The following is a 15843-nucleotide window of genomic DNA, read 5'->3' as shown; positions in this document are numbered from 1 at the left end:
AAACACTGGGGCTGAGACTATATGACTCTTCTGAAGTCCCCTAGCTGGAACCACGGTCTCTAGGATTCTTTCTGATTCATTTTCCATCTGGCTATGGACTGGCACTCAGTAGGTACTTTGTGATATTTGAGTGTCTATGGAATGTTGAACAGAGAGGCTTAAGATTGCTGCCAAGATTTTGGCCCATCAGAATCCACAATGAACTCTCAGAGCTTCCTGGTGACTGGTTGCTCTCCCACATACAAAACCACTGCAGGTAGGCTGTTAGGGGGCCCGAATGATCTCTACCTCCTGGTGGCCACAGCCTTGCATAATCTCCTCTCTTTCAGTACAGGCAAGACTTTTGAGTTGCTTCTAACCAAAAGAATATGGCAAAGGTGATGGGATATTATTTCCATGACTATGTGACATAAGATTGTAACTTCCATCTTGCTGGCAGACTCCCTATCTCTCTCTCTGTCTCTCTTTCTCTCTCTCATCAACAGCTTCTCCAGGAACTACTAACAACCACATGAACTTGGGAGTAATTCTTTCCCTAGATGAGCTTTCAGATGAGACCCAGCCCTCGTGAACACCTTACGGAACTTTATGAGAAACTATGAAGCAGAGGACCCAGCTAAGCTGTACCTGGTTTCTTGACCCACAGAAACTGATATAATAAATATGTGTTGTTTTAAGCCACTATGTCTATGGTAATTTGATACAGAGCAATAGATAACTATCTGCATAACCCAAATTCCTCCCCAGAAGCCAGTGCTTTCTCTGGCCTCCTCTTTCCTGTGAGCATCCAGCTTGGAGGACCCTTGCTGGTCTGAGTTCTTCTCTGTGCTCTCTCTTCCCTGAATCAGTGAAGCCTAAGGTGATCCCACTTCTTGGCAATGGAGGGGCAGGCAAAGAGGAGCTGACTTTTGGGACCTAGCATTAGCATTTCAGGCATTCCTGTCATAGTTTCTCTGTTCAGTTCTGTGCCCAAACAAATTAAAAAAAAAGTCTTTCTGTCCAGGATCACTGAAGCTTTGCTGCAAAAAGCAAAGACCTGAATAGGCTCTGAGGGGACGTGGGGTTGTTTTGCAGGCAGAACCAGGAAGTCTGAAGGAAGGACAGTAATTAAAAGTGGACTTCCCAAGTAACAGGTGCTTAATGCACCTGCACTGATGGAGGGGCCTTTGCGTCCTGCTGGTCTTGGAGCTAAACGATACTAAGGCGAGCTGAGATCGGAGTTCCCGGATCATTTATTGTCTCCCATTTATGTAACCTTTCACTGAAACAAATGGGAAAAAACAACATGTTTTCTCAAGCCAGCCAAGAAGAGAGAGAAAGGCAATGGGTCCTCTCTGTTGCTGAAAGGGCCGCGGCACGGTGTGAAGGCATTTTGTCTGCAGCTTCGCTATAATGCCAACCAGCACATCACGTCAGACTGGAGGTTCCTGAGGCGTTGTTGAGTCTGTCAGAGCTGGATGCTGCTGCACTATTTTTCCAGTGGGGCCCAGGGTTGGAAGGTTATTGGGAAGTTGTGAATCCACTACTGATTCGTTGCTTTCTCAACGTACACTGGATTTCTCTTCAAAAATGATGCTCTGTTCAGCATAATTGGCAATGCTCCAATCTTGGATAGAGACCTTTGCACCACAGGGCAGGATAAAGTCAGAGCTGGGGCTTGGGGGACCAGTCTGATTACTAGCTGTGCTCAGGAAGGGATGCTGGAAAGGGACCTGGAGACTCCCTGTGTTGGGGTAACAGTGGCTTCCTGTCAGGCTTATGTGGGCCCAGCTCTGGGTGGTATATTTTCCATGAGGGGCACTTTGGATTGTCCCCAGCTGCAGGCCCCGAGGCACCCAGCACAGGGTTTGATACAGAGCAGGCACCAGTACAGACTTGTTAAATGAAACTCAGCTTCGTGTGACTTTTTCCCCCCGCCTGGGACTGGGATTCAGGGCTCTGTGAACACATTAACTAGAAAGCAATGATGTCTTCTGTGTTGAACACTCAGTTGCATCTCCGAGTGGAAATGCAAGAGAAGTGGAAAGAGAAGATGGATGTAGCCAATCTGGATGTAGCAGGAGCATCTCCCTAACTGTGGTCAGCAGCTGCATGGTGTTTGGGATTGTTCCTAATGGGCATGGAAGCTGACAACTTTGGGGTGAGCTGACTTAGTGGGAACCCTGGCTCTGCAGTTGACTGGTAGGACAGGCAGCATAACCCTTCTGATTATGTCTCCTGAATTTTAGAATGGGAAAATCATGACGGTTCATGCAGTACACTTTGGGTCAAGCACCTCTCTAAGCCCTTGACACCGATTCACTCATGTGAACCTTTCATCAGACCTGTGCGATGGAAACCCGAAGAACATAAGCTCTGTTTTTTAATGTGAGGAAACAAAGGCACAGGAAGGAGAAAGGAATGGCTTTAAGTAAGTGGCAGAGTTGGGACCCGAATAGTGAAATCTATCCTGGGGGACTGGGTGAGGGGAGAGGCCGTAAGGATCATATAAGTGACCCCAAGCGTACTTAGTAGCTGGAGACACAGGTAAGCAGAGGAAAGGGAGCGTCTGCAAACCCATGAGACTCCGCTGCCCAGGGATGGAGGTCAGCCTCTCTTCCAGGCTTTGGTGTCTCCCTCCACCTTCACCAGCTCCCTGCGGAAGTGCTGCCTCTCCTTCAGCCACCAAGCAGCCCCTGGGCCTTGGTGTCGGCCACCGCCTGGGGATGCTGACTGCTCTGGGAGGGACTTGAGTAGCAGGGATCATGAGTCCTGAGTCACGAGTCAGTTCTACGCCACCTGCCTCCCCGGAGCATGGCCATGCTGGCTCCCGGGGAAGGGAGTCTGTGCCCAAATGAAGCATGACAGCCTAATAGGAAGGGCGCCGAAGCTGCTGCAGTGACTAGGACCCATGGGTTTTGTTAGGGCTCGTGACTCCTGCGTCATCACAGCACGCTGGCTATAAATAGGTGATAATCTAAAATTAGTGAATGAGAGAACTCGAAGCACATGGTTTAACAGCAGGCCAGCTGAGCATGGAGACGGCCAGTGACCGAAGGGGTTCCAAGGATTATATCTACAGAATCTGCCCAACTCTCAAAGAAGTGCTCCCTCCAACTGAACCAGTGCCGACAGAAGTGCCTTTCATGTGCACCTGTGAAGGCTGGGGTGCACGGAAAGACACCAGTTAGCTGCAATGATCAGCTTTCTTACACGTGCAGGAGTGCATTGTACCTGCTGCACTGTTTTGCATGTTAGTGAAGATGCCTCTGTGTTCTGTTTAAACAAAAACTAACATTTTCAGTTCAGGGTGTTTCAGAGGAGAGAGATTCCTCCAGAAGACCCACTCAACAGTGGGATTCCTTTTAAGGTTTCTTTAAGGAAACTTTGCCCTTCTGAATGTTATCTGGCTTAGGAAACTATTTTTCACATGAGTTTAAAGAAACATTCTTTAGCCTTTTACACAACTGATATAACTTAGGGCAAGTTACTTCCTCTTTGTGGACATCATGCTCCTCAACTGTCTGTATCCTCATACAAGCAAACGAGACAATGCATATGAAAGAGTCCTGCATACTTCCAGCACCCGGCGGTGCTCAGGGATTGTGGTTATTATTGCTTTGTGAAGAGGAGACACAGGAGGCAAGGCCTTTGCTGCCTGAGAACTAAACCCTCGGAGCGGGCTGTGTGGCTCTGAGCCCGCCTCCTTCCCATCTCCAGGTCCACGCCCATCTGTAACGAGGATGTCAGGCTGTAGTCTGGGGCTCCTAAACTCTGTTTTAAATCAGGATTTGCTTGTGAGTTTGTTAAAAAGGCAGAGTTTGCCCTCTTATACTCAGACATGATGATTTTACAGGTCTGCTGGGCCCAGGAATCTGCATTTTAACGAGGAGCGCTCGTGGGTCCCCCTCACCCTACCAGGTGAAAGAAACAGATGACGTGAGAACACATGTGGATGAGCCCTGGGCTGGATCTAGGTCCCTGACAGCCGACCTGCTTGCTTCTTTGTTCGTGCACTCCCAGATGGTCACTGGTTATTTTCCATTAACGATGCAATGAGACCAGGAGTCTAATCCGGGGTCCCCCTGGAGTGAGTGGGCTTCTATCCTTCCTTGTTGCCTCCCTTCCAGTTCTCTGGGGGCCTCCTGCCTTCAAAACTGGCACACGGTAAAGAGCCGCAGTTAACACAGGGGTCCCAGCTTCGTCTCTGCCTCCAGCCTGGCACGAGGCTGTCGGCAGTGCCCACAGGTGATAAGACAACAGGATTTTCTGGAACCGGATTAGATACGTGTTCTTTACTGGGCCTGCAGGGCTGGGGTGTGGAAGGCTCTGATGGAAACAAAAACCTCCAGTGAGTGAGAAGACAGTTCTGAGTGAGGGAGGCGGGCCCTGTGAAGCCTGCCTTCCAATAATGCTGTCATCCCCAGAAGGGCTTGCTTGGAGCATAATGGCTCTAGCTACAAATTCTATTAACTCTAATAGTTGTTCTGTGGTGAATGGATAATGCGTTTAGCAGAAATAGACCCAATCAATTTATGTGAAACACATAAAACTTTCTCATTGGAATTGGCATCTGTTGTTGAGTCATAGGAGCGTGTGTGTGGACAGTCTGTCCTTCTCACTTCTGGGCACGTTAGCAGTGCCATGGGTTAGTGAGCTCTGGCTCGCTTATACTCTGTCCCTTCAGCCCGCAGAACCACAGAGCTGGGGATGTTGAGGGGCCTGGAGACAGTCTACTTTAAACTTGTCTTTTAAATGCAGCAGCTTTTTAGCCTTTGTTTGTGTTTGTGTTGGCCCCGCAAACACCAGCTGTTACTTGGGGCTTTGCTGACAGGCATCAGCCATCAGATGAGGGGACAGAAGGCCAGGGAGAGGTGAGCCCTGCCCCAGGAGCACAGTGGAGGCCAGCAAGTAGAGGCCAGCTGGGGGTTCTGACTCCTGGTCCAGTGCTCTTTCCCATTCCTTTTAAATTGCCATCCCTCCCCCCACCACCTTTGGCAAGAGATGTGTACTCAGAAAACAGTAAACCAACTGTCACCAGCCAACTCAGAGGCAAGACTTTGGCTTGAAGCCAGGATTCTGCGAGTTATGGATACTTGTGGGTTGGGCTGGTTCTCATATAAACTGAGATGATTCCATCCTGCCCTCCTACATAACATGTAAGCTCACAGGAGGAGAGAGAGGTTAGAAAGCTGAGGCAGGGTCCTGAGGCCCAGGGCAGGGGGAGGGTGGGGATCCTGCCTGTCCTTACCTGGGCTTTTAGAGAGAGAGAGAAGGTGACAGAGCCTGCCTGCGCCTCTTCACCTCTAATGTTCATTACTTCCGGGTGGGGAGCAGGCAGAGAGAGAGGGAGGAAGAGAAGAGCTCTGCACCCATGATCGCATTATCCCAACCATTTGGATAGTGTAATTTTATGTGCAAAGCTGACAAATGTAATTTCCTAGCCTTAATACTTGCCCCATTTTCTCTCCCAGTTTCTTCATCTGATTAGCTGAAGTGACTCAGCAGCTTCTGAGAAGGTTCCATGAAGCACCTGGACAGGCTCTTTCCTGCCTGGATGCTCGGGTGGCTCAGCTCTGCCCCCTGGGCTGGGGGAGAGGAAACCCCCAGACTCCGAGGGTTAGGCCCTCATCAGAGGGAAAGGATGGCTTGGGGGATGTGAGGAGTGTTTAGAAATTTGGGAGATCTGTGAGTGATGGTTTTTGGAAGACCTGACTGGCCTTTGCGTTTCCAGGAGCTGCTCTAATGCCTGCCAGAAGGAGAGTTGAAATGCCACCAGCCACCTCTGTTTCAGTCGAGCAGAAACTGACAGTGCTGAACTTCGGGGAGAAATCTTATTATCCAGCCTCCTCCGTCCTTTACAGGGATGGCTGGGAGCTGCTTTGTTTACTGATCATACAGGGCCTCTTGTCTGAGATGCTCTCCCACCTCTTTTCCATGTAGAGTGTTGATCTCTGAGAGGGAATTGGATACCCGAAGTAGTTCAGTTGGCTGAAGGATGCAGACTTCAGGGCCACATCCTGGCTCATTTTCCCACCAGCTGTATGCAATGCTTATGTTCCTCCCCATCACCTCCCTTATCCCTGCAGTGCTAACAACAGCAGCGGGCCCTGGGCTGGAGTGAGGGCTAGAGGAGCCAGTGCAGGAGAGCCCCCGCAGCCCAGGGGCAAGCATACTCACTGATTGTTCTTTCCTTTTCTTTCCCCCCGGCCTCAGCCCCCACTTTCTCTCCAGAGTCCCTCCCTGGGTAGAAACTCTGAGTTAGGTTAAGCTTGTCATCTACAAATTGGCACTTGCCATCTACCTCTACAAGGATCACATCACCAGCTGCTGCAACTGCTGACCTTTAACAGTCCCTGAAAGGAGTTCAAGGTGGAGATCAAGAATGAGACACTCTGTGCTCTGGAAAAAGTGGCAGGACAGGCCATCAGATAGTTAGGTATTTTCAGAGAAGATTTGATGAGCCCAATTCTTGCATTTCATCACATCTAAAAAAAGGCACTAAAATCTTTCATGGTGACATCGACTCCTTGTGGCTACCACAAGGCTACCAGTAACCTTCATGAGCCTAGCAGTGACCTTCTACAAAAATGTGTGTCCAATTGCATGTACCCCCTTTCACCAAAATGACATATACACTGACCTTTCCCTCTGCCTCTTCAGAGCAGTTCCTCAGAGCTATCTGAAATGCTGTCTCCCGGGCTACAGTCCTCAAGTTGCTCCAAATAAAAAACATTGTGCATTTTTTTCAATTGACAAGCTTCACGTTGCAGACCGTGACTTGTGGGTTCACTGGCTGCCTTCTCTCCAGGGGCCAGAAGTTCCAGAACCAGTTCCCCTCTTCGCTGTTGGAGCTGCACAGCCCCAGGGGAATGGGAGGTGCCAGGCAAACATTGCCAGGTGATTATCACTGAGTGGCTGTGGTCCTGACCTTGGCCTCTCAAGGAGCCGCCTGTACTTCCCCCTCCAGGTCCCTCCCTCATCACCACTTCTCTCGCTATGGGCACCTTGAGCTCCACAAATCTTCCCGGCATTTGTCCTCTTGTGCTGTCTTCTAGACGGTGAGCTCTCTGAGCTCCTAACCTGGGTCTGGACTGCCCACAGAGGAAGTGTGCAAGAACTGTGTTGGGGGTGGGGGTTAGATGAAAGCCAAGAGGGTGGGCCTGTGCATGAACCCAGGGGGTGGCCTGTTTTCCCTGACCATGAAGCTGGGTCCTGGCTAAGTGCCACTCCAAAGGGCTCAGTGGACCTTATCGTGCAGAAGGTGGGGAAAGGAGGCCCTGCTCCCTCTCCCCTCATTAATCCTCCAGATGAAGACAGACACCCTCACCCTGGCAGGCCCATAAGATGGGGAGATGCCTCCTGCTACAGGAACACAGCTGGGAAGGGGTGTCAGGAGCCCGCCTCAGCTCCTTGCTCACCTGAGCTGCTCCCTGATATGGCAGTGGGCTCCTGGGGAAGCACAGGCTCTGTTCAGTTCTCTAAAACCTCCCTGAGGAGGCTACTAAGGCTGCTTGGGAACATGTTTGCCTCAGCGTCCTCTTCGTTTTGAGCTGGGGTCACCCTGGAAGGGGTCTAGAGACAGAACACCGACCCACAGCCGCTTGTTGACACTCCTGCCCTGAGGCTGGGGTCAGGCAGCCAAGAAAGGTTGTGTTCCAGCCCTGGGCATCTCCACCCTCTCAGGCATCGAATTTCTCCTAATTTTATTTGGAGGTGGTGGGGGGGCACTGCCACTTTCGAGCCACTGCGAGATTTCATTAGTCTGAGTGGCCACTGGACAGACCCTTACTGATCAGCCTTTTAGGGCCAATGGGAGTTACATGGCAATAAACCTGGGAATCAGGCAGGGCGGATGGCTGCCTCCTAAATGCTGGCTGCGAGGAAGCCGCTGCTGACATTGGAAGATCGTACTCAAGCATCAATCGCCTACAGTCAATCAATAAGTGTTTTTGGAGCCCCTGCTATGTAATCAGGGCTGGTGGTGACGAGAAGTAGGGCTTGCAGTAATGTTTGCTAGGCATGTCCTGTATTTATCGCAGGGAGGCAGTGGTTAACCAAGGGCTATGGAGGTGAGTTGCTGGGATGGGGGGTGGAGAGGATGTTGAACGATTAATAGAAAGCTGCCCCCATCATGTTAGATGTTTTTGCAAACCACAGGGCAGAGGGGGAAGTAGAGATCATGGTTTAGGAGACCAGGATCCCTGTTGCATGAAACAAAAAACAAGATTTTTTGAGGTTCTAGCTCAGGTGAAGGGAGGAAAGGGGGAAGGTGATGGGAAAAGCAGCAAATTCTTTCCTCTGGTTTGGCGGCTGGATTAGATCTGGTGGGAACTGGAAGGGATGAGAGTTAATCCTGGGGCAGCATTTTAGGGGGAGAAAAGGAAAGGGTTTCTTTCTTCAAAGACAAAGCAAAGCTAATAATAGTTGTTTAATAAGTTGAGGGTCAATGAATTTAGTGAAAAGACATAGCCTTTACTTTCTTTTTCTGTACTTTGCACTCAACAAAGATTTCACATTAAAAGTAGAAATTAAAGACTATCATTTATCTCTTGCTATCTTAATACAGAATTACCTTTTACAGGAAAAAGAGTATGGGTGGACTCTGGCTGTACCCCTGCCTCTCCGAGTTACTCATGCTGGATGGAGCCTCACACCTCCATGCACCAGCACCCCGCTGGGTGACCCCCTTGACCTGCTAGTGTTGGGCTGGGTGGCCTTCATCAACTTCTCTGGGGCTGATCTAATAATCTTCTCACAGATCTAATAATCTCTGACCAACCTCATACTGGGTTTAGAGACTCATTCCAAGAGACTTCCGTCTGGTGCAGAACAGCTGAGAAGTCACGTCCATGGTTTAGGGCCAGGTGCTCAAGACGCCTTTGTTTGAGGCAGCAAGGGCCCATGAGAGGCCTTCCAGCTCATGGGAGGCTGAACTGAACAGCTTCAAAGGGGAGCTGAGCTTTGGGGAAACTCACTGAACCTGAAGCTTTGGGGGTTTCACCACTGACGAGCTAGTCTGCCTTTGTGCAACAGATATCCTTGACCTTGGGCCCAACCTTCTTTATGAGGAGAAATCAATGGAAGGTTTGCTTTGTTCAGCAAGTGTGGAGTGGTTTCGAAGGACTGAGTTGAGAAAAGGATACCAGCTTGCTTCTCCCTTTTTTGTTGGGGCCTGGGTATTTCCCTGGCATGGAGGACAGTTGCTACTTTGCACAACTTCCAGAAACTTTATTTTCCCAGGGAAACAGCTTCCTCTTGGAGCCCACTAACCAGGGTGTAGGTGATGTTCTTCCTAAAGGTTGACGATTTTATTCTTTAAACGCAGCTCCCCACCCCAATCACAGCATATATTTTTTTTTTTCTACTTTTTGCAACAAAAATTTACTTCACTCAGATATGTGAGTTGAACTCTTACCTGTAGGGTCAAAGATGGGGGTTTCTTTCGATGGGTTCACCCAGGGTTTCAGCTCATTGTTCAGGTTTCTCTCAAACAGATTTCTTGACTTGGGTGCTGTGTTCTGTGGCATCTTGTCCTCGCCGCTGACTGTATAGTAGAGAAGAGCCCATGGGCTGAGTTAAGGGAGGTTTGGTTTAAGGGACATGGAGGAGTATGCCCCAGGGAAGGTAGGAGAGACCAGGGCTTGGGTTGAGGAGGGACAGTGAGGCTGGGATAGTCTGGGCTGGGGGACAAGTGCCAGGGATGGGGAGCACTCACTGGTGAGGTAGCAGTCCAGGCTGATGGAGATATTGTCAAAGGCCACCGTGGCTCTGGATCCTTGTCCCCACCATGCGACAATCTGTAGCCAGAACCTGTACGTGTGTCAAGAAAATGTGTGAGGGACAACGGGGGTGTGTCGCATCTTAGAATTCAACATCCTGCCCAATTTAATTGTGAAGACCCAGCTCACCTAATCCCAGGGAGGTGGTGAGGGGGAGCTGTCAGCGTCTCCCTACTTTTTCGGCAAAGAACACTTCCCTCTCTGAGGGACTGCTCCGCAGGTTAATGAAATGTGGGGCTTGGGGCCTGAGACCAGGACTCCCCGATAGTCTGAGACTCTTTGTGCTTTCTGTGTGGACAGGGTGGATGGAAGGGCTGGACTCCATATCTTCTGGTATTCATGGGCAGAGCTGAAGCCATTATTAAGCTACTGAGATGCTTCTGTGCCCACTGAGACGGGCCTCTGTCCCCCATGTGTCCTGCGCTTGGTTACCTCAGGTAGCCTGATCTGCCCCTGCCTCCCCTGGATTCCTCATTATCCAGCAACTGAAGGGTTAACTCCTCACACAGACGGAGGTCTCTAGAAACCTGGGTCTTGTTCAGTATCAGAGATGACTGGGGTTGGTCTGTGCAGTGCTTGACTGATTACTAAATATTAAGTGATTTGACTATGATCTTTGGGGGTGTTTGTAAGCAGTATAGAGTAGACTGTAAGTGTTAACAGTAAACCTACGAGATACTGCTTCTTTCCATTTCTTTCACAGCCTTGGAGGGTCAGATCCTGGGACTGTGGCCAGGGGAGGCTTTAGAGTCTGATAAATGGAAAATACCTTTCATTCATTTGTTTCTTGGGAAGTCATGCTCCTGGAAGACTTCAGTCAGTCAGGCCTGACCTCCTGTAAAGTGAATTTCCTCAGAACTTAAAAAACTCTCCCACCTTTCAGAAAGTCAGTACTAGAGGACCTGCAGAAACATGCATGGCCTCTGGTGTGGATGTTAAAATATCAAGAGAGACAACTAGTGCCCATCAATTGGTGACTAGATGAACCACGTACAATGGAATGCTATCCCTGATAAAAAGGATTGGGTGTAGTTCTAGGCGGGGCTTCCTCAGTGGCTCAGTCATAGAGAATCTGCCTGCAATTCAGGAGATGCAGAAGACATGGGTTCAATCCCTGAGTAAGGAAGATCCCCTGGAAGAGGGCATGGCAACTCACTCCAGTATTCTTGCCTGGAGAAATCCATGGACAGTGGAGCCTGGTGGGCTACAGTGTATGGAATCTCAGAGTCGGACACAACTGGAGTGACTGAGCACATGCACATAGTTATAGGCTACAAAACAGATGGATCTCAAAAACTTTATACTAGGTTTAAGAAGCCAGACAGTAAAGACCTCATGACCCTATTCATATACATTTTTCCATTTATATGAAACATTTAAAATAGGCAAGTCTATACTCAATATGCCAGCAAATTTGGAACACTCAGCAGTGGCCACAGGACTGGAAAAGGTCAGTTTTCATTCCAATCCCAAAGAAAGGCAATGCCAAAGAATGCTCAAACTACCACACAATTGCACTCATCTCAAATGCTAGTAAAGTAATGCTCAAAATTCTCCAAGCCAGGCTTCAGCAATATGTGAACCGTGAACTTTCTGATGTTCAAGCTGGTTTTAGAAAAGGCAGAAGAACCAGAGATCAAATTGCCAACATCCGCTGAAGGAGATCAGCCCTGGGATTTCTTTGGAAGGAATGATGCTAAAGCTGAAACTCCAGTACTTTGGCCACCTCATGCGAAGAGTTGACCCATTGGAAAAGACTCTGATGCTGGGAGGGATTGGGGGCAGGAGGAGAAGGGGACGACAGAGGATGAGATGGCTGGATGGCATCATTGACTCGATGGATGTGAGTCTCAGTGAACTCCGGGAGTTGGTGATGGATAGGGAGGCCTGGCGTGCTCCCTATCCATTCATGGGGTCGCAAAGAGTCGGACACGACTGAGCGACTGATCTGATCTGATCTGATATGATAGAGATTTAAAGCAGAGTAGTCAGTGAGTGAGTGAATGGCCACGGGGTAGAACCCCCCGCCCTTGTGCCCATGAGCAGATGAACTCTTCTCCACATGCAGAAGGGTTAGACGCTGAGGTCAGAGAAGAATTACTCTCTCTGGTGGGAGAAAGACCTGAAATCAAAGGCAAACTTTTATCTAAATATGTACCGTGTACATATTTGTACACAGTAACTCCATCTGTGCCTTCACCTGTCAGGTGAAATCTGCTCACTCACAGTCCTTCTTATTTGAAAGTCACACTTAGAAGGTCTCAATCTGGTCAGTTCTAAAGAGGAAATAACAGAGTCTGTTGTACTCATGGCCAACCCTACAGTGCCCTCAGGCCACACTGCCTATGATGGGGTCACATATGTGGTCACATAATGTGTATCACATTAGGACACATACGTGAAGAGGGTTGATGGTTGGCTGAGTGTGGAAAGACGCATGCCCAGTGGAGGATCCCCAAGCCTGTTCTGGGACACCTGGGCTGAGTGACTGTGCATGAGGTGTGGGCAGCACATGAACCCACCTGACTTGTCTGGTCAGCTGTTGGCACCTGGCACTTGCCCCTGAGAGGCATCTTTTATTATGACCTTGAAAAGCACCCACTGAAAGGATTTTCATTTCACATAGACCACTCATGTCTATCCACTGGGTCCTACTTTAGATCTCTAAGGGATTTTAAAAGAAATCAGACAGGAAAGCTGCTTTCAAGTTCTCTCCCAGTGGAGAGACCAAGGGTGTAGAATCATTTAGAAGGAGGTGACTACCATACAAGAGGTGCAGGTAAGATGCTCTGAGAGCTCAGAGGAAGGAGGCATTCCACCAGGCTGGGGGGATGCAAGCACATCACAGAGGAGGTAGTCTTCAGGTTGGTTCTGAAGGAAGCAAAGGACTCAAACACGCGGACATGGGGATGGAGAGCAGTGAGGGGAGGGAGTCTCCAGGAGAGGAGCTGGACTGGGAGGTGGGTCAGAGTGGGAGAGGGCCCCCCGAGCTCCAGTGTGAGGGCTGTGGAAGGAGGAAAAGATGGTTAGGGTTAGTCCAGGTTCGATGCATGATACTGGATGCTTGGGGCTGGTGCACTGGGACGACCCAGAGGGATGGTATCGGGAGGGAGGAGGGAGGAGGGTTCAGGATGGGGAACACATGTATACCTGTGGCGGATTCATTTTGATATTTGGTAAAACTAATACAATATTGTAAAGTTTAAAAATAAAATAAAAAAAGAAAGAAAGAAAGAAAAGATGGTGAGAGGCCCGTAGGTCTCATGCACCTGCATCGGGTTTCTCCAAGAGTCTTGGCGAGGTCGGAGTTATGGTTTCCCTGGATCTCCCCAGAGGACATGGTGTATAGATGGACTCTGGACTGGAGCCTGTGTAACCCTCAGACACAGCCAGACCCAGGATTCTCAAGTGACAAGCACGTGCTCTAATAGTGCAGTCTTACAGTTCCAGAGGTGAAGGAGACACAGCTCTGAGGGAGCAGGAAAACAGGTACGTAGGTCTACTTGGAAAGGACGACCAGAAAGAATCCTGCTCCCAGGCGGAAGAGCAGGGGGGCCAAGCTGCCTGATGCTCCCGCACATCAGTGGGGAAGGGGTCCTCCATCCACTTTTCCAATTCTCCACTCTGGTTGTCATCTCCTAGTCTGACCTCCAGAGGCAAAGGGGCCAGGTCAGGCACTGGTTTCACTGTTGAGCTGCATCATGGGAGTACCTGCCGGGAGGGCCTGGGGTACCCCAGCAAGTGACATCCGGTACCTGTGGAGCATGGGGGCGAGGGCCAGAATCCCTGTTATCCCTAACTGAGCCCTTGCCCTAAATGCACGTCTCCTCTTGTCCCTCTGCTCTCCCTGCCCCTCTCCTGCCTTCTTTCTTATGACTAAGTGATTGAGAGCTGCAAAGTTCTCAACCAGCCCCTGGGCCTCTTAGCATGGATGGCAGGATGCAAGCTGGTGCTCGAACGGTTTCTAAATAGAAGAGTTTCTAAAGTGCTCCGCAAGGCAATGGCAGTGGCAGCTGCTGTTTAAAAGAGTTTGACTGACACTGGGAATTGCACATATTTTGAGTCAGGAACACTCATAACAATCAGGGAAGACTCAATCAGATGCCGAATCAGATGTAAACATGTGATGCTGCCTCTGTCCAACCAGGAGGCCATGCTGCCAGTTCTTCCCCAATGCTCCAGACTCCAGAAACTGCAGGGAAGGGACAGGTGGGACAAAGGTGGGCCACGCTGGGAAGCAGAGGAGGGCAGGTGTGAAGCGAGACAGTCTAGGAAAAGGGTCTGGGGATGCTGGTGATGGGGCAGGATGGGAAAGAAGACCCAGTCTGGGAGCTTTTGCTGGTGGGGGCACTGGCCAAGAGATCATGTGGCCATCAGGGCCACCCAGATTCAGGCTTCTCTACTTTGGATGGCATTGGATTGTGTATCTTTCCCAAAGAAGACTCTTGAGAGTCCCTCAGACAGCAAGGAGATCAAACCAGTTAATCCTAAAGGAAATCAACTCTGAATATTCATTGGAAGGATTGCTGCTGAAGCTCCAATACTTTGGCCACCTGATGTGAAGAGCCGACTGACCCTGATGCTGGGGAAAATTGAAGGCAGGAGGAGAAGGGGATGACAGAGGATGAGATAGTTGGATGGCATCACTGACTCAATGGACACTAGTTTGAGCAAACTCCGGGAGATAGTGAAGGACAGGGAAGCCTGGAGTGCTGCAGTCCAGGGGGTCACAAAGAGTTGGACACTACTTAGCGACTGAGCACCAACAAGTGAAGAAGAGTTTGCTCCTGGCTCTGCTCACTCTCCTTGCTGGAGATGGTGGGAGTCCTCAAGGCTCTCAGAGTCTTTCTGGTCTAACTACTCTTCACTGTTGAGCTCCCCCAAAGTACAGACCCTAAATCACTTTGCACAGCCAGCCAAGGTCTTGGGTCTTGGGTTTTGCACATACCAGGCAGCCTGCTCTGGGTCTGAGGTGAACAAGGTCCATGCCACATTACTGCCCAGATGGCAGGGGCCGGATGGTTCTAACACGTGCACAGGTCACTGCTGCCCCAAAGCCTTTGCTCTGTGTGGGGAAAGGAAGCAGAGCCTCATGCCTGGCTGAGCCTTGCTCTCCCTCTCCACAGGCACCCTGGTCAGGGAGAAGGAAGAGCCAGCTCCCTGGTGCTTGTCCAGCTCCTTTACGGAGCTGTGCCATTTCAGAACATGGCAGTTGAGACCCTCTGTCCAGCCCTCCACATTGGGGATCTCATTCCTTGTCCCTCTGTGGTTCACACCTGCTCAGCTCTTTCTCTTTCTCCAAAGAAGACACTTTTGATGGCCTGGGTGATGCTGCCTTTTTCCATTTTTTTCCAGCCAGTGGCATTTGGCTAGAGATCTTGGCTGGAGCCTGGCTTTGCATAAAGAACACATCCCCTGACTCCATCTTACTTAGCTTTACAGAGAGGCCTGTTGAAAACTGACCTGGGGGTTGGGGGTTTCTGGGAGGTGGCCGTTGGGGCAGAGGGCCAGGTTTAGAGGGGCGGCCTGGGTACTGGTTGCCTCCCAGACGCATGGGGCCGATCTCTGCCTGGGCGATGCGCAGGCAACTCACACACAGCTCAGAAAACACACAATCCCGCTCAGGCATCAGACTGTTAATGGACAGTGGATATAATGCCGTATTTGCCACCCTGCCAGCCTGAGGGATGGAGAAACCTAATTAAGTTCCCTTAATGATTCTAAGTAGCTGACAAAAAGGTGTATGTCTGAATGTGGACTGAGGGAATAGGGAGGCTTTGCAGGGAGACTAGAAAGAATGGCTGGGCTGGGTAACAGGCGTTTAATGGATGGCACAGCGTCTTGGATTCCTCGGTAGAGCACTTAGTGTGCTTGGAAGGCAGAGCGCTCCACCTCCCTCTCTGCAGCTGGGGCTCATCTGGGCTCTGTCTGCTTAGGATAGGAAGGGGAGATGCTGCTGAGGAAAAATGCTTTCTCCGGTTTCTCACTGTGCACTTGATTTGCTCTGCAAAAGTCTTCTAAAATGGACTGTCACAGAGCTTGGGCCACTGTATGCATTTCTATTAGAATAATGTATGTGATG

The 15843-nt window shown here is 50.0% G+C and overlaps 1 protein-coding gene across 1 annotated transcript in view; it reads right to left on the bottom strand.

Moving 5' to 3' along the window:
* Positions 1–15843, bottom strand: part of ALK (ALK receptor tyrosine kinase) — a 746236-nt gene that overhangs the window by 63445 nt on the left and 666948 nt on the right. Inside the window, exons 10-11 of the mRNA XM_055541746.1 lie at positions 9698–9792; positions 9398–9526 (exon numbers count right to left, since the gene is read on the bottom strand). Of these exons, the coding sequence (XP_055397721.1) occupies positions 9398–9526; positions 9698–9792 (224 nt within the window). The remainder of the gene's footprint in view (positions 1–9397; positions 9527–9697; positions 9793–15843) is intronic.

The sequence above is a fragment of the Bubalus kerabau genome, chromosome 11 (genome assembly GCF_029407905.1).
Source record: "Bubalus kerabau isolate K-KA32 ecotype Philippines breed swamp buffalo chromosome 11, PCC_UOA_SB_1v2, whole genome shotgun sequence".
NCBI lineage: Eukaryota > Metazoa > Chordata > Mammalia > Artiodactyla > Bovidae > Bubalus > Bubalus kerabau.
Note: the sequence above shows the minus strand (reverse complement) of the source record. Positions and strands in the feature narration are given on the sequence as shown.